Raw genomic sequence first — 12060 nt, forward strand, 5'->3', positions numbered from 1 at the left:
TTGCTAAATGCACGGAACATTGGTTTTGACTGCTCATGACAACTGCGAGGACAAGGCAACTTAGAGGGCATTCTTCGTCCTTCTCTACTCTTCTTTGCATCCATTTCTTCCACCCTATAAATAACAGGCACTATATTAAGTTCCACTCACTCAGGAAAATGCAACAGCCCAAAAGATAGAAAACGAAGCCACAAAAGAAGAATGAGGACCCAGCTGCCTTCCCTCCTCCTGATCGTTTCCATTCTTTCGGCCGTCGCTCTCCAGGCTCATGCCACCTTAGAGGGGCCACCGCAGCCGGGATGTGACAGGATTAAGAAGCCGGAGGATTATCAACACGCGCTGGATATTGCGTGTTTTGCCGTCAGGCGTCACAACAGGGAGACCGATAAAGAACTGCGCTTCGTGCGGATAATCAGGGGGTACGTCCGCGGCCAGTACTACAAGCTCGTCATCGAGGCCGAGGACGACGTCGCGTCGCACAAGTACGAGACGCTTGTTCGCGAAAGGGTATTCAACAAGGTCCGGAAGCTTATCTACTTCAGGAGCTCTTAAAGGAACATCTGTGTACGAACTAGTAGTACTGTGTTATAAATAAAACTCTGTATAGAGAGAGACAGAGCTTAATAAAATAAAACTCGTGTTAGACTCCTAATCATGACTCATGCGGTACAAAAACATAATAGAATAAGAAAATAATCTAATGTTTTGTGCAACTTATACTAAGCTGAAGAAGTATATTAAAATGTTTATGGAATTTTATTGAGCCACTTAAATAACAAACAAAAATATCTAACGAAAAGTTGGCACCAGCGACCAATACTCCGCAACTAATACCGTTGACAAAAAGGCGAAACGTAAATAATTGAGAAAGAAGAAGTTGTTAGTATTGACGAAGACGCAAACATTAACCCGAGTCAGTATCTAGACGGCCAATCAGTATCTAGATGACCAATAACCAAACGACCACGCTGCCTGTGACGCGTATCCCACACAGACAGCGGTGTGGATCCATCTACAAGCTCGTCATCGAGGCCGAGGACGACGTCGCGTCGCACAAGTACGAGACGCTTGTTCGCGAAAGGGTATTCAACAAGGTCCGGGAGCCTATCTACTTCAGGATCTCTTAAAGGAACATCTGTGTACGAACTAGTAGTACTGTGTTATAAATAAAACTCTGGATAGAGAGAGACAGAGCTTAATAAAATAAAACTTGTGTTAGACTCCTAATCATGACTCATGCGGTACAAAAACATAATAGAATAAGAAAATAATCTAATGTTTTGTGCAACTTATACTAAGCTGAAGAAGTATATTAAAATGTTTATGGAATTTTATTGAGCCACTTAAATAACAAACAAAAATATCTAACGAAAAGTTGGCACCGGCGACCAATACTCCGCAACTAATACCGTTGACAAAAAGGCGAAACGTAAATAATTGAGAAAGAAGAAGTCGTTAGTATTGACGAAGACGCAAACATTAACCCGAGTCAGTATCTAGACTGCCAATCAGTATCTAGACGGCCAATAACCAAACGACCACGCTGCTTGTGACGCGTGTCCCACACAGACAGCGGTGGGGATCCATCTATCCGAATCAACGGTGATAATTTAGCCTTATCTAGCCGTGATAATCTTACCCAATTGTCAGATTATAACAGCTAAACCAAGCTTTCAAATGCAAAAGTCCGAGAGCATTAATCGCCTTGGCTGATGTACGATAATGTTGAGGATTCTTCTTCTTCTATTAGTCTGTTTATCACAATACCACAGTACGTGTGTTCATCACTCTTGTTCCCTACTTCTCTACCTCGTCTTTTCATCGATCTCTCTTCCTTGTATTCTGAAGATTATTACTCATAGTGTTGTAACTCGTTGAAGAGAAACAACGACCCAAGACGTTACAGTGAAATGCGGAATCAACTCGGACGTGATAACTGTGTCGGCGTATAGAGACAGGAAACAAGAACCTCTTTACGTCACCGGCGTGACGTCAACGTGCAAGGCTCTTGGTGCAGGGCAACGACTTCTCGTATGGTGCTGCGGAGCAACTCCTCAAACTCCCAAGACAAGGGAGCGGCCACCAAGGAGTGATGAAGACAAACCAAAAGGAGAGAGAGAGAGGAGAAGAGAGGAAGAGACAAGAAGAATGAACAGAAAACTCATATGCCTTGCATTTCAGAATAGATTTGCCCTCTATATATAGAGGGCCAATTACAGTTTCAGGGAATTTGAAAGGTCTGGAATATGAAAAGCCAAGAGCCTTTTCATATTCTCCAAAGAAGCCTCTTCATATTCCCACAAAGAGACAAGAGGAGGGGGGTTAAAACTTTTCAACTCCCCCTTCCTTTATTGGGGTTCCACTAGTCAAGCCCTCCCCTTCACATTCCCGTAATGGGGGGGCTGACACACCCCAACACATAGACATTGCAATAGGTATTTTACACGGCTCCTAAGTTCAGTAAATACGCGCTGAGACGTGATTGCCGCCGTTTCATTTCTTCTGCTCCATCATATACATCGTACGTTTTTGTTATTTCAGCAAAGGGATGCCGGCCGCCTGGTACTAGATATGGGCGACGGGGGTAACCCGTTATTTCATTTATAGAAGGCTCAACTTTCATAAATCATTTTTAAGAATTATTGAAAGAATCTCTTCGGTTATAATCCAATGGAGATGGAATGTTTAGCGAAGACTGTGCATTCTACAACTTATTTTCATGTGAGTACAACCTCCGCGAAAAGATGTTTGTTCTGTACTGAAATATAGCCTGAAAGTAGGAGACGATGTCATTGCCTATACGCGTTATTATTGTTAGCTGGTCATCCACGTCTGCTCGGTTTTTCGTACCTTGCAGGAGGGATTGTTAGAAATGCTTACATCTTTTGTCTTTCGTCCAACTTGTGTCCTTCGCAACCAGGAGTCAAAGCGCTGTCGGCGTTATGTGCGCGAAAAGTCTAGTTTATGCAGAACGAACTAACGTCTTTATCTACGGGATTGCGCACAAAAAAGCAGAAAGATTAAACGCATATACTGTGAAATAGCATCCACAACAGCTTCAAAAAGCATCCAAATTTTACGATTGCTCATTTGATTAACATTACAATTTCTCGTCAACATCCACGTAATCTCAGAGGGTTCTTGGATGATATGCGGGACTGGATACGTGGGTTACTTCACATTAACGTTCAATTCTTGATTGCGGACACGACGAATTGAGCCATAGAAACGGAAACACAATGCGAAGTAGGGCTCAGAGAGAGGCAAAGTGGGACGGAGTCGTAATATTTATAAGATAGTGTGAACAAGAGATACTGAGATGGGGATGTTCTCGGGTACAAGCCTATAAGCCACAGTTTTATTCTTTCGTATGAAAGTGTCATTTTTTCCAGGATAGAGATTCCTTTAAGAGCTCCTGAAGTAGATAAGCTCCCGGACCTTGTTGAATACCCTTTCGCGAACAAGAGTCTCGTACTTGTGCGAATCCACGTCGTCCTTGGCCTCGATGACGAGCTTGTAGTACTGGCCGCTGACGTACCCCCTGATCATTCGCACGAAGCGCAGTTCTTCGTCCGTCTCCCTGTTGTGACGCCTGACGGCGAAACGCGCAATGTCCAGCGCGTGTTGATAATCTTCCGGCGTCTTAATCCTTTCCCATCCCGGCTGCGTTGGCTCTTCTAACGTAGCATAGGCCTGGAGGGCGACGACCGAAAGAACGGCGACGATCAGAAGGACGGAAGGCAACTGGGTCCTCATTCTTCTTTCGTGGCTTCGTTTTCTATCTTTTGGGCTTTTGCAACTTATTGAATGCTCTGGAACTTCGTCTTGTGGGTGTTATATAGACGGAAGATATTGATGTTTTAAAGGTCAGGGATCGAGCAGGTGAGCTGTCACCGGTGACGTTCCGAGTCTAGAGACGAGCGATGAATCGTGATGTCAAATGCTGTGGATGGAGATAAAACTGGACGAGCTTAGAAAACCTGAAAGGTTTTCAACTTTTTCTTGAATCAATAAATTCGTTGGAGCATATGATGCACACTGTGCGAGCATGTTGAATCATGGAATTCAGTAAGAAACCAGATAAGACATTAAATTCTCTTGTTGGGTAGTGAGCGAAGAAGATTGTTTGGCGTCCCAATCGATGGTCAGATCCTGGACCTAGTGGTACATGACATCTAGAAACTATGTAAACAAGCGTCGGCACACGTATTCTGAATGGAACAAATCCACATATCTCATGGGTTCGCAATTCTGAGGATTACGATTTTGAAGTAGACTACTAGACAGAATGGGTAAAGGAAGTCTACGGATTAGGTACCATCTTTCAACGTATATGGTACATTGTCGGCTGTCAACCATGATTTCTTACTCCACCCGCTGCGGTGGGTCCTTGTTTCCGGTCATCTGTCAAATCTTGATTCCTCAGTCAAATATAGTGGATCCGATAAAATGAAATAAAATTTTGAAAGAACTGTAAGCTCCGCTCGAGTCAGGTTCCTTTTTCTATAGCAAAGATGTGTGAGCACCAAATGAATGTTGGATATACATGCCACCATATTAAACAGATAAGTGAATTGCATTTTCTTAAGTCATTTGTCTCCAGTTGAGGCTCATCGTAACTCAAACAATAGAATATAAATTGGCTTGAGCGGTGATTTTTACTTGAGTGAGGTAAAAACATAAATTGGCCGCAGCGGTCATCTGACGAATTTACATTCGTCAAATTTTTTAAAATTTATGTTTCGGAAAAGACAAATGCGCTAGGGGACTAGGACACAAAGCTTCTTGTAGTCAGAAAGTGATTAAGAATAACTAGTCGACACCCGCAGCTGTTTTCAGTTTCAACTTGTTTGTGTCAAGCATAGACTGTTCCAGTTTTGGTAAGATTAAAGTACGAAAGTCTCTCTAAGCCCACTATTTAGACGCTATGTTTTTGAATTTGGAAGTGTTTTTATAGAGCTGCATCTTTGTACATCCTAGAATCGGGTCTTTACGAAACTAGTCGTGTGATCAGATTTATTAAATTTATGATTACTTGTGCTTTTCGAAGTGATCGTCTTTAGTACCCGCCTTTATATCTTTAGTTTTTAGTCTACCACCATTTCATTCGAATTAATATCACGGAAAACTTATAGTATCAGTTGGGAACACATTTACGACCACAATTCAAAAACGAATATTTTATTTTAGAGTCCACGCTTTTACGACGGTTAAATGCATGCCGTTTTACAATGCTATTATATTTTCTCCTAATGTGCAAGTTTGTATCCTTCTGTTTGCTTGTTACTTGTAGATGCAAGAATACTTCTAAGTTGATTCTCAAGTAGCCCTAATAGGGGCGCCAACCTGCCGTCCTCCCCTTTGTCCGTCGCTGGAAATTTACTGGAATTAAAGAGAGATGAAGAGATAAAGAGACCTACAAATTTTACTGGAATTGAAGGCTTTTCGCTCACTTTTAAAATCTAAAGTCTTAGTTTACTTGTAAAGGGATAGCCTAGTACGTACCCTTAATCCGCCTGCTTGTTGTACGTACGTTTGCACACACTATAAATTCTTCTCATATCGTTTTGCGTTTTGTTATCAATTCGCAAGCACTGATTGGAGTTTCCAACATAAACTGAGCCATATAGTTCAGGTAACCCAAAGATGTATTTATATTTCTCCGTCGCTGAATACGACTGCCTATCGTTGAAAATTTAGCTCCAACTCAAATACATCGCAAAAGAGCGTAAGAACATTAAATTATTTGATTATTTGCCACTAGTGTCGGATGGAAGTTTAACGATTATTGAGCGTTAGCTCGCTTTAAGGAACTGTATGTTTTTAAATGAAAAAAAACTAGCGACACTTTGATAACCCTCTTGTCGGACTAGTTCCGAGTAATTATTCAAATACTTATATCAGACAAACTGTTTGGTAAAGTTGAATACACCAGACAGAACAAGTACGTCAGTGAATCCTTTTATGATTCGTTATATTGTTTGTATTAACAGCCAGAAACCAATGGTTACGTAAGATGAGGTGAATTGTCCAGTATATCACCGTAAATATGATCTTAAGTTAATTTATTGGATAATAATAATATGAGATCTAAATTGTTTTTCTGCAAGCACCAAGCAAACTAACTATAGCTTAAGACAAATACAGCTACAATCTGACACAGAATTGTTTTTATTTTTCTACCAATGAAGCTGATATCAAGTGAATCTTTCAGTTGTCTGAAAGTAGGGAAATATCATCAGCATAAAAGTTGGTGTATGAATAATCTTAGAAAGTGTTCAACAAATTTGGAAGTAATTGGTAAATCAGATATCACATAACTATTTTCAGCTAAAAAAAATCAAATTTCATCTTCAAATGAAAAATGAGTGACTGAAAAAACTTGTCCGAGTATTTATTTCAGAATTCAAAGAAATTATGATATCCTTCATTAGATTCATTTTTCATAAATGAAAATATGACATGGAAGTTTACCTGATGAAATAATTACATAGTTTTGTTACAAAACTTTAACAAGTGGTTTACCATGTGACGACATGGATCAACTAAAATCATAATATTAACATTGGATAAGGTCATCTGGATACTTCAAAATCGATAATCAATTTAAATGTTTTTAACTCGTTTTGAAAATTAAAAAATAGTATGATCAGTAAAATCAGTAGAAAAAGAGGAAAAATGTCTAATAAAGTGAGCGTAAGTACAAGAAATTCACTGCGGAATAACTTAGAGACTTTCTAGAAGTACTTATTGCTAACTACCAACAGAAAACGGCACAGGATTTTATAAATGCAGGTAAAAGTAACAACAATAAGGGAATGTATGCTAATGTTACCAAGTATATACAAGTAATCTTTTTTTATATTGTAATACACACACATGTTGCGTTCATCCCCAATCCATTGTCAGAGGTAAGATTCAGGCAGGAAAGTACATAAGGATTATAGTGAGCCTTTAAAACTGAAATTAATTAACCTTAAGAATGATTTTACCTCGTGGAGTGTTAAGGTATCGCATGTTGCCCGGGGACTTGGCCTCTAGATCTGTCTACAAAGTCGTTGACATGTCAGAGATCATACTCCTCTTCTCGATCCATTATGCGACAGATTCAAGAGGATCTTCATATCATTTCATCCATAATGGAAGCAGAGAAAGCTTAATGAGATGGATAGAGGGGTGCTCAAGGAGAAAATCGCATAGGTGTATCTGACATAACACTTTAAATACTTATTAGGGTTTTGGACACAAACCCTTGTACTGTAAATATATTAAATGACAATCAATTTACTCTAAAGGCCCAAGTATCAGTCTAGTGAATGAATCTGTAAGACAATAGGAAGTTCATCATAAGTCCCATAAAACAATATTATCATTTTCATTGTAGCAACTTTTGATATGATACTCCTTGATTGACATAGGTCATGATCAGCTATCAAATCCTAATAAGTCATCCCAAGTAGGAAAAATCTATCTTGACTTCACAATAACTTTCAGTAACTTTTTGATGTGGCTGTTGGAAATATTTCTACCGGAGACTCAAAGCTAAAAGACAATCCCCTGTCCACAATATCATTTGGGCATCAAGCGTAAGGATTACTTACACGATGAATAAATGAATCAACCTAGTTTAAAGTTTGGTATACAAGTACCTAGAGGTAAACACAGTTAACTTTAGAAAATACATACACTTAACTTTAGTAAATTATTTTCCAAAATAGTTTCCAGAATCTCTCCATATTGTCTCAAGAATGTTAATGTTATTCTATGTAGATTATGTTCATTAAATTAGACAGATCAACCAAAGTTATCTCATCAGTTCACCTATCCTCAGACGTGATTAGAAATATCACACATGAACAATAATGTGTATAATCCGAGTTAATGGACTCAAATGAGAATTGCATATGATTGATTATATGCCATATAACTTCTGGCCACACTATTCAAATATGGAAATCTCTTATTTGCCTTTTCCAGTTGATAACACAAGATGTGATGCAAATCACAAGAAACCCAGGTATGATGACCTTATCCTATTTTATTTAAAATTAACTATCCTACTTCTTGCCATCCCATTTTGTTTGGATGCTAATTTATGATTCAGGAAAGTTATGTCTATTGTCAAAAGGCCTTTCTCAAAACTCACTAGGAAGCAAAATGCCTTTTAGAATAGAGCATGACCAGAAATACAAAGCTTAAGGTAGTGGATACAAACAAAACCTTGATCTGTAATTAGTGGCCTTTTGTAGTTGATCAAATCTGGTCTTAGTTTTCAAATTTTAATTCTTATATTTAATAAATATGCTTTGAGGTTGAGTCACTACAACCTATTTAATTTGGTGTCTAGATAATTGATATATGAGACGAAAAAAAGAAGTAAAAATATTATTTACTTCGCTCTATGTCACTTTATATTTTTCTAGCTCTATTCCTCTCTCGCTCGCTATCTATCATTCTCTCTCTCTCTCTCTCTCTCTCTCTCTCTCTCTCCCCACAGTTAACATATTGAAATAGTACTATTTTTTCTCTTGCCGTAGTAATAAAAATTATTGTACAGCATATTCCCTTTGAGCACCTTAATATTAAATACGATGTAAAATAAGATTGTCTTTCCAACCCTATTCTGTAATACCCTACGCAGGACATTATACTACTACTATATGTAATTATTTATTCCTTATGCTTAATCTAAGAATTTAGCTTGCTTCATGAAAGTAGACTGACTTACGCTGCTCGAATCAATTGATCTTTATAACCAGTATGGTTTTTTAAGCTACATCGAGTGAGCTTGATTCCAACTGTTTGAGGACTAAAAGCTCAATACATATGCTAGTTTATCTTTGCCTCCCCTATACTGCAGACCATGATCCGTTAGTAATTTTTGTGCAATAGATAAAAGTGTAAAAGACTTAATTGTGCTTGCTTCAAAAGTCAGTGGTTTGGTATATATCACACTTGCTACATGGAAGCCCCTGATTAAATATCTATCATCAGTTGGAAGCCTTGAATGATATTCAAATGGCCGTTTGATTGAACACGTTATTGTGATCCTGTTTGGATCATGCCTATCTAATCAATCATGCTAAATCATTCGGCCAAATCCTTGACGCCTGAATAGTGAAGTGTTTTTTAACAAATATTCATATGCCAGGAAACTAAACTCTATAAAACACCTGAAGTGAATGTATCCCTCAATTTTAAAGAAGAAAAAAATATAAGCACAAATTAAATCCTCAGAAAGCAAAACCAAGGGGGTTGGGGGAGGAATGGCATCACTGGAAGATCAGATCCTGGCAGCGACTGTTGGCATTCTAACTGGATGGCCAGCACGTGTTAGAGGTATCCAAAGATCCCTTCATTAGTTCTTTTGCTAACCAAGTTATTTGATGGAGTTTTTCCACTCGAGATCGCCGCCGTGTCGTCGAAGCCTTCGTAAACATCTTCATCGACTCCAGCCAGCTCGTGTCCCTCTGACTGGCACGCCAAGGCACAAATGAAGGCACCGGGGTTCCTGCAACCTCGGGTGAAAAGATAGTCCATATCTTTCCCATGTTTTGATTTCGTCGTTCTTTCGATGTTTTCCTCTTCGTCATTGTCTTATCGTTTCATCTCTGCCATCACCTTCATCATTTGCATCTTTGTCATCGCGTTCTATGTGTCATTTGAATCGTTCTTTTATTTAATGTTGTTCTAAAGAGAGCCCTTGTGTTAAAGGATTCTCCAAGTTGGACCCTTCTTAGCGGGCCAATGGTCCATCTTGTAAGGGCCCATCATGGCCCTATATAATGCCATGATGGGTACCACACGTTCTCAAATCTGGAAGTTGTATTTTGCAGTGGTTCCTCCTTTCAGATCTCACCCAAGAATGATACAGGAGGAAGAAGAAGAGGAGGATAAGAGAATTAGGGAGAACAGAGGAAGGAATAGAAGGGCCGCCGATCTGCATCACATGTCCACTTTGGTTGTTGTGTGCCAGAGAATTTGTTCCCGTCGTCCGTCTTCTGTCAGATAGTGATCGTGGTCTGCCTGGTTCAACAGAATCATTGCATATTCCGTTGCCTTCATGAAGCATCCTCACGTGATCAGCACCCTCAGACCACTTGGCTGCTAGTGGATCAATCGCAAGAAATTGACTGTGAGACCGTATTCTGCTGGCTATTGAAATCCACGTCTTCTCGGCCTCACTCGTGGCGTTGGCCGACCCACAAATTAGTAGTCCCCTGGCCCGTTACTGTTGCACGAGATTGATTGTGCGACTCTTGGGCTTGCGACTCTTGCATGAGGTGTATCACTCCTGTCTCCCCTGCCGCCCATCGATTGGAGTATCCTGATCCAAGTGTTCCACCTATCTGAACTGTCATCTAGATCACGTTACGGAAAAGTGCAAGCGGCCGCTTGGATTCTTAAAATGCTCAACCGTTCCTCCATAGGGAAGAACGACCCAAATGGGACTTGCGGTGAGTCTGTGCCCATCAGGTCAGGAGTTGACTGTTCTACACACGTAATCAGATTGGGATGCGCGTTGCTGGGCTCTTTGCTAGTCACCAAGTAGCTCAACTGCGCCTCTTCCCGATTGCCCATAGCGAGTATTTGGCACGTCGGAAGTGAGATCGTGCTCTTGCACCGCGCTTCTACAAAGCCCAACACTGCCGCCCGCGTTGATCTGGTGTTCCCATCGGCACCGGATCTTCAACGGCTGTTCCGGGCCCATCTCTCTGCTCTCGAGCACCAGCTTCAGCCATCTGTTTGACCTACTCCGTTGTGGATCTTTCTTCGCCTTTGGTACCCCTCCAATTGCTCCTGCACCGCGCTGCCAATCAAGCACGCCGACCCTCAGCGGCTTCCCTTCCATTGCATCCACACTAGTTGCTGCCTCTGATGAAGAATCTGCACCACGAGCTGATCACCGACGAGGTACATCATCCTCCTGCCCGCTCGTTACATTACCTTTTGTAGTATATCGTTGTTTGTCCCCACCACGCTTGGGTTAGATAGGTGAGAGAAGAAGTGAGAGATAACTATGATACTTGATCATCTTACTGGGATGGGTTGAGCCTATCTGTTGTGTACGAGCCACTATGGATTGATTCCATTCAGTGTTGTAGGCGGCCTCGTCCCTCCGATGAGGATCAAGAGGCCACCATCATCGTCACTCGGTGACCCCCCTTTGGAGCTTGGAGTTTAGCATTCTCATCGAGTCGAGGCCTGCAAGTATGATCACATAGGTGCATCATCTCATCGTAGTTACATACCCCTTTAGGTTTTATCCATCGGACGACGACACCGTTGATGTTTGACTTCACTATCTTGATACTCAAGCATCAACTCAGTAACGACCGGATGACGTCCTAGATGACGTCCGCCATCATTATTTATTAATATCCTCTAGGAGATCTGTTTCTTTTTAATGGCTGGGATTTGATAGTTAAGCTTCTAGTCCAAGTTTTTCTGTTTCTTTGGCATTATAAATAGTGTGGGTTTCTATGAAGGAAACATCCACTAGTTTCTTGAGCATTTTTAATCTCTCTTCACATACCTCTTATCTCTGAATGAATAGAGGAGTGTGACTCCCTTCATCTGGTATCAGAGCCCTGTCATTCATCCAAGGAGAGAGAGAGTAGGAGCTATGCCACCGAGAAGAAGTCAAGTTGCATTGCAGGCAGGTGATTGGACTCTTGTATAGAGTGACGTCGCCAGCAATGCTTCTATAAGAATCAAGAGTCTTGTTGAACCAGGTAGTAGTTTTCCAATATTGTCAAAGACTAACTACTTATGTTAGGCCCTGAGGATGGAGGTTCTTCTTGATGCTCATGGTTTATGGGACATCTCTGTGCTAGGGATGGTGTCAAGAATGAAGGACGATGATCAGTATTGATCATGATTGGAGCCATCTCACAGGGATATCTGAGAACTTGATATCAAGATGAGAGCCAAGGAGATGTGGGTGCATTTGTGTCATAAGAATGTGGGAGTGGATCATGTGATCAATGCAAAAATTCAAGCTCAAAGGAAGCAGTATAAGACACTCGTAATGGGTTATAAAGAGATGACGATGGATTT

At 40.6% G+C, this 12060-nt stretch overlaps 2 protein-coding genes across 2 annotated transcripts; one reads left to right on the top strand and one right to left on the bottom strand.

Annotated features, from left to right (window-relative positions):
- Positions 1–201: 201 nt before the first annotated feature.
- LOC144702472 (cysteine proteinase inhibitor 1-like) lies at positions 202–552 on the top strand. The gene has a single exon (XM_078574531.1). It carries the CDS (start codon positions 202–204, stop codon positions 550–552), a length of 351 nt encoding a protein of 116 aa, XP_078430657.1.
- A 2853-nt stretch (positions 553–3405) lies between these two features.
- On the bottom strand, positions 3406–3756 carry LOC144702473 (cysteine proteinase inhibitor 1-like). The gene has a single exon (XM_078574532.1). The coding sequence runs from the start codon at positions 3754–3756 to the stop codon at positions 3406–3408; it is 351 nt and encodes a 116-aa protein (XP_078430658.1).
- Positions 3757–12060: the final 8304 nt, after the last annotated feature.

Source organism: Wolffia australiana, chromosome 4, assembly GCF_029677425.1.
Source record: "Wolffia australiana isolate 7733 chromosome 4, ASM2967742v1".
Lineage (NCBI taxonomy): Eukaryota > Viridiplantae > Streptophyta > Magnoliopsida > Alismatales > Araceae > Wolffia > Wolffia australiana.

Coding starts and splice junctions, on each gene's coding strand:
- LOC144702472 (XM_078574531.1), top strand. CDS start 202: ATGAGGACCCAGCTGCCTTCCCTCCTCCTGATCGTTTCCATTCTTTCG.
- LOC144702473 (XM_078574532.1), bottom strand. CDS start 3,756: ATGAGGACCCAGTTGCCTTCCGTCCTTCTGATCGTCGCCGTTCTTTCG.